The sequence below is a fragment of the Vollenhovia emeryi genome, unplaced genomic scaffold (assembly GCF_000949405.1).
Source record: "Vollenhovia emeryi isolate VEMERY1.0 unplaced genomic scaffold, V.emery_V1.0 DF939131.1, whole genome shotgun sequence".
Classification (NCBI taxonomy): Eukaryota; Metazoa; Arthropoda; class Insecta; order Hymenoptera; family Formicidae; genus Vollenhovia; species Vollenhovia emeryi.
This window is the reverse complement of record NW_011967235.1, coordinates 1,672,814-1,679,746: the sequence shown is the minus strand read 5'-3', so window position 1 is coordinate 1,679,746 and position 6,933 is coordinate 1,672,814. Positions and strand designations below refer to the sequence as shown.

The 6,933-nt window shown below is 33.8% G+C and overlaps 1 protein-coding gene across 1 annotated transcript; it reads left to right on the top strand.

The window, feature by feature from the left end:
* Positions 1-3,543: 3,543 nt before the first annotated feature.
* LOC105568151 lies at positions 3,544-4,877 on the top strand. Its single transcript, XM_012023573.1, has 2 exons — positions 3,544-3,715; positions 4,240-4,877. Exons 1-2 carry the CDS (start codon positions 3,662-3,664, stop codon positions 4,630-4,632), a joined length of 447 nt encoding a protein of 148 aa, XP_011878963.1. The 5' UTR covers positions 3,544-3,661; the 3' UTR covers positions 4,633-4,877.
* The last annotated feature ends 2,056 nt before the right edge of the window (positions 4,878-6,933 follow it).

Genomic DNA, 6,933 nt, shown 5'->3' with positions numbered 1-6,933 from the left:
AAAAATATGCAACAATTTTTGGAACTAAAAAAATAGCGTTCACAAGTGTCACATTACGCTACGTCGAAGCCCCACTCACGTGAACATTTTAACGATCTTGGAAAATTATCGCTCAAGTAATTTCTAAATTGTTCTCGATGCTGTGAGCATTCTACAATGTTTCAACGTTTGAGATTATTTTTTATAGTTGAAAAATATGATCGCAAGTTTCGTACAAATTGTATGAAGAAGCCTGGCAAGATCCGGTATCGTGGGACCATTAATCTTCGTCTGGCGCCGTCCTTTGCCGTCAGATTAGGATCTTCCTTAGATTCTCCCTATATCTCTCGCAATGGCGTAACGAAAAGGCAAACATTAAAAGAGTCTCTTGACGAATATAAGCTCCTTAGTTGATTTAATATTAAAGTTAATATTACCGTCGGGATTAAGTCTCAGAAATGAATATTCAACTCTAATTAATACACATAATTTTGCGTCTTGATAATAAATCATGATAATAAGTCGGACGAATAATGAATTACTTTCTCGAAAATATCTGAATTCATAATAATGTATGTATTTGCCTTCGAAACTTTTTATCTTTCTCTATAATTACTAGAGAGTGAGTAATTATAATAAAAAATTATTGGACCGCAGATTTCACATGTAGATTTAAATATAAATTGAATTATATCGCGTAATTACCGCGAATCAAGATTAAATCATTTCGTGGCGAAACGTTTTTACTTTAATTGTACGGTACTATCAGAACTTTCTCTCCTTCTCGTTCCATTTCCGGGAATCTCCGATATCGAAGCGGAGGATCAACGTGATCTTCCGTGCTATTGTCTGCGTGTCGTATAAAAAGATCCATTTTAACGAGGTGTAAACGGATAAATTCGAACTCGGGCTGCGTTGAAGTTGCCGGGCTTATCGGCATACACAGTTAAGGACGTTATCGGTGATGCCGGTTACTGCAGGAGAACTCACGAACGTCTCGATTGCTTGCGATCCTCCTTCGTGACCGCGATACATCGTTATCTCACGGGAGGTTTTGTTTAAGAGAACGTGCCACAATCGCGCATGTAGCCTATCTTAAATTCCGATTTTATAAGCGTTCTTGAATTCTCCAACGTTTCGCATTACAAATGAAATAGATAAATACACGTACATCTTGCGATAATACATTTTTAATACATGTTCTTATATCAAATATTTACTATACTATCATTTGAATTATAAGAGTAATTAAAATAGAATAAATCGTCCTAGAGGGTGGAAATATAAAAAAAATGTATATACGAATTTTAGCATTTCCATTATTGTCCGTCAGAATTTCCGGCGATATCCTGCAACGAGATATTAATTTCAAGCGTTCCAGCCCGTGCATTGTTGACGGCTGCAATGCTGAGTGCATTAGAGCAAAGTGCATCAGGTCCGTTGCGTTATGCCATTATGAGGATTACCAACGGGAAATATCTCTTCTGTTTTTCTCCGCACCCGCGTAAAATTGTCTGGTTAATTGTATTTCATTGTTACCCCCGCGCGGTTTGTTGCCTCTGTGAGCGTGCGTGTACGGAGAAAAATACGCCGATGTATACTACGGAATTGCTCGTTAGCTTTACGTACTCCGCTGTAAGCGAGATCAAAAATCACGAATGCGTAACATCCACGTGAACGTTTTACCAATCTGCAATATTTATACTACACCTATCTATAGGATATTCCAAAACAGTGGCGGAAAGTAAACCTCTTTAAATTGAACGACGAGTAATATTCCGTTATTTATCGGTACTTCTAAATCATCATCAGCAAGTCTATACTTCTCATTTTACTCACATAACACAAACTTATTAGTATATTTTAAAACGTTCTACTAAACATTGTCTATTTAGGTGATTTACAATATATGCGTTTAAGAAACATGATAAACTGAGAAGAAATAAGCATTTTTTAAATCTAAAAGTATTTCTACTTAACTTAAATTTGATCGTGTATATTGTTAATATCTTTAATATTACACCAACACGCAAAAGGAGTAACCTAAATAAAATTGTGTTCAATTGTTTTTTTTTCGGACAACCGATTGCCAACTGTGAGTAAGCATAAGCGATTCTTTTGGGGCAGAACAATAAAAAGATATAGGTGAATTGATCGATTAAATCCCTAATACCAAATTAATGTTTCCAGCACAAGTTATATATTTTGCAAATTCAACGTTTTCTACGTAGTTGCCTTCATTCCTCACATCGACGTCACGATTGTGAGGCTGAGATATTCGATGATTATGATACAAATGCAGTTTGAGAACGAATTCCGGTATTCGCGTTGACATCCCGTGCAACGTCGCATAATGCAAGTCTCGTTTATGTGAATATTCATGTGTAACTCATTGTGACAATAACCATACTGATCGTCGTACAGTTCACGTTCTATCGTCATTATTAATAATTATTATTTATACGTTTTTCTAACGACGTAATTATATTTTCTATGTATAAAAAAACAACATATTATGATAAAGTAATGAAACGCCGAAAAAATGCTTGCGTATTTTTTCTGCTTAAAGTGACTTTTCCTTAATATAAAGATATTTAAAAAAGTTTTTTAATTTGCAATATTAAATGTCTTAATAATTAAATGTAGCATTTATAATCTTCTATCGTATAAAATAACATTGAGCTCCCTCTGTGATTAGCAATCTTTGTTAAAATAATATGCAGATCCCATTATTGGATGGTAATTAGCTCTATAATGATATGATAAAAGACTGCATTTATACGCTGTTATAAATATATGTGATATTTCTCATTATTTTCAATTTAGGATTCAACGAAAAGAGAGAAATGCCTCTTTATACGCGTTAAACTGTAAGCCGTGTTGCATGTGTGTACTGTGTAGCACTGCAGAGAAAATAAGAGAGAGGGAGAGAGGGGGGAAAAGGAAGGGGGGCGAGGGGAGTAATCAATTTTGTCCTAATTAAAATTTGCAATAACCGAACACCTCCGAATATTATACACGCCGCAAAGCTGCATATATCGAAATTCCATAGACTCTACTCCGTGTGCTTTTCAAAATAGAAGAAATATTTACAAGAGTTATTATCTTCACATTTTAATACATTTTATTGTCTACAATTATTTATTAAATAACTTGTTCTAATCATTTTACTCCACAAATTTTCTGAAATGGATTAATAAATATATAAAATATAAAAATTATGTATGAAATTATTTGTTGTAATAATTAATACGTATGTTGAATTTTTGAATTCTTCTAATCTCTTATAATCTGTATTTATACTTGCATATATACTTTTTAATTTACATACACCAACCTGTACGAAAATTTGATTCGGTTATTTATATAAACGTGTCTCAAGGACACGCTGAAACGTGAGATCATTGCATACGAGACCGATCGAAATCAAGTTGCTTACGTTATCACATGTGCATTGTAACCAGAATCGTGCGAATACCCAAAACCGATGAAGCAGAACGAGTCATATCAATGTTTAAAGCCAGCTCGATATGGATTTTGCAGGAATAAATACAGAGCCTTCGCGTATAAAAAGACATTCTCGGATGAGAAAATTAGTTTCGTGCAGTTAACAATTCAGTCTAAGTACAGAAGTCGTACATTTTGTGTTTACAGAAGCGTTATTTGAGTTCAATTTCTCATCATGGCTCGAAGACACATAATTTCTGCGGCCTTCCTGATGCTCGTTTCTGCAAATGTAAGTAAATGTACCGTGTCTAATAATGATATTCTGAATTTTCTGAAAGATGCAAACTAATTGCAACATAAATTAATAAACTTAAATACATGTTTCAATAATATATTTTAATTCAATTTACACGCGTGAAATTACAACGTGTGAAATTGTGCAGTGGCAAATAATAATAACGAACACCGTGTATTAACAAATAGAGTTAAATAGGACCATTATGATATAAACCAGACAAACGAGAGCGCTTTTAAGTCCGAGCAAGATGTTGGTAGCCTAATAATTGTAATCTAAAATGTTTTATATACGGTTTTCCACCTTGTCCTGCGCGCCTAATAATTTGTATTAATTACATTCATTGTAAAATTCTATTAACTAGAAAAAGATATTATAATATCAGTGATCTCGTATATCTATATATGTATAACATATATTATATTACATATATGACTGTATACTACATATTATGTACGTAAATTTTCTCATCAAAGGCTGTATTTAGATGTTAACAGTATTTCGCACGATTATTACAGATGATACAAGGAGCAGCAATTGTGGAAACAGCACCAAGTTTCTTCCATGAAAGCACTTTTCCCAATTTCGTGAACCTTGTCGGTCTACCCAGGATTGGCGAGTTATCTCATAATGCTGCGTCATCAGCGGCTAGTGCAGCATCGAGCGCTGTCAACGGCTTCAAAACGTACGTTGATAACTTCCGTACTGGTTTGGCCCAGCATATACAAGTTCCACCTTCATATCCTATCTTGCACCGCTTTGTGCATGGAGACATATGGCCGAGTTATGGCGGTCCAGCAACGGGAATTGTTTCTGACGGTGTAATAGCGCCACGTTTTTCAAGACGCTACGGTGCTAAAAATGGTGCTGCTTCCGCTGCAAGTTCTGCTGCATCTGGGCACGCAGTATAGCGTTAAGCTTGCAATCCACAAAAAAATGTCGAAGCTGAAATATTATATGCATAATATATAATGCAATAGATTTCTACAATGTCCTTAATATGCTTACTGATAAGTAAGTTTAATTAAGTACAATCAAAATAATAAAAGGAAGTAACCTCAAGTAACATGTAATTTCAACATTTGTTAATTACACAATAGATGTAAGGTACTTGTTTCTTGACATAAAAAAATAAAAAATTCTTTCCTTATGGATATACCGAGGTATCGTGTGACTTATTCTTTATCTTATTAACTTTACCCATCTAATTTTAAATTCTGCCTCTTTATCCTGTTTAAAATTTCGCCGATTATTAAGGTTTATCAATCGCGGAAATTCTTGGAATGTCGGGCGTCAAATGTCGACGGCCATTGTGCCTAATCATTCACGCGGCAACAGTCGAACGGGTGCGACCCGCACATCGTATTATTTGGTATATAATTCTTTTACTAATTTGAATAAAATATGAAATGCGTACGCTAATGTTTCCATTTATGGCAGTTAAAGCGGGTTCAAAGTTGGCGAACAATCCTAGAATCGTGCCGCGTGCAAAAGCTCAAAGTGATTCAACTAGCCTAACCATATTTACTTAATAAACGCAGAACGTCGACAATTGAGTTCTCTGTATAAGATTTACGTTGCTTGTGTGCTAGACTTGTGTTATATTATACACGATCATGTTAATTGTGCTATTTACAAATGTAATCAATTTTAATGATTTATTTTATAATTTTATAAATACGTGAAAACAATTTGACTTATTATTACAATGTTGCAAAATGTCGTATGTAGTTGCATATAATAAATTAGATTATGCAATAAGGATCTATCGATTTTTTTGCACGCGCAATAATGGCAGATGTTGAAGCGCGGATTTTTAATTTTAGTTGACTAAATTCTCTCTAGTAACAGTTAGGTACATAGATATTATACATATATCCTTCAAGGTACAGATAAGCAAGTAGTTAATAGTCCTTAGTTCCAACAAATCGTATCGTTATTTTATCGTCCTTGCGTATTCGTTCTGACATGTCTTAGTCATAATTATTCATATTGTGAATTTGGAAGTTCAGCATTTTGTGGTTTATTTTCTACGCCTTTTCTTACTGTGTGCTAAAAATGAAGCACAATAGCTTTCCACTGATCAACATAAGATTTTTGAGAGGTAACAGATTAAGATATGGTAAGAAGACAATAAACCATACGTACTTTGTAAGAAGAACTTATAGTTTTCTTTCACGTGCGAAAATGGCAGATATCGAGAGGTGTTCGGTCCTAAATGACATAATTATTATGATAAGGTGCGTAAACTACTTGTCCTTGAATGTAACAGGTAAGTAAGTAATTATTTCCTTGCATGATTCATTGTCTCTCTGGCAAGTGTTCTAATCGCAATTGTTCGCATTGTAAATGTGTAGGTTTAATACTTTTGTAGTTTATTTTTTATCGTTTTTCTTATTGCGTGCTAAAAATTATATACAATGCTTTTTCAATGATCAACATAAGGGCGTTTTTAAAAATAAGATGTTTGCCGATAGAAAATCATTGTGGATGATAGGGTAATTATATATAGCTAAACAGCAATATGTGTATTGTGACAATTTACTTCATTGATATATTAAACGTAATTTAAATTCTAATAAGTTTTATTGTTAACGCGATCTCTACGACGCGATCAAATTAATAGTTCAAGAGAATTGCGGAATGCCGGGAATTTCTATTTAGCAGCATCGAACCAGATATCCGATCTTTAATTGCGATAGCTCCTCGATAGCGTTATATTTCCGTTTCTCGAGAGTATTTCGATATTTTGTGAAAAATAATTTGCGTTACAAATTATGCAATGTTTCTGTTTAAATAATAGTATAGTAAAGAATTTTTCGAAGCTTTCTCGCAATTATCATTGTTTTTGAAAGGACAAGTCGACAGTCCAGCTCACTTGAGTCGCAATCACACAGGACGTACCGTAGAAATTCCACGTATGTTGCTTTTACACAGAACACTACAGGTTACTATCTGCAGATGTTTTATCTTCCAATACCAAACTGATGCATCGCCATATTGTTAAGCAACACGGAAAAAATTAGTTTTTTAATTTGTTCTTTGTGAAGCAAACTATGCGTAATAAGACACGCCCAATAGATTGCACTGGTTGTGAAGTATCGATGGCTAAAATTGTTGAAAAAAATAATTATTTATTGCTCAATCTTATTTTTAAATAATTTTATGTGAACTTAATATTGTTACAAATTGTGATAAAGGTAATATTGATA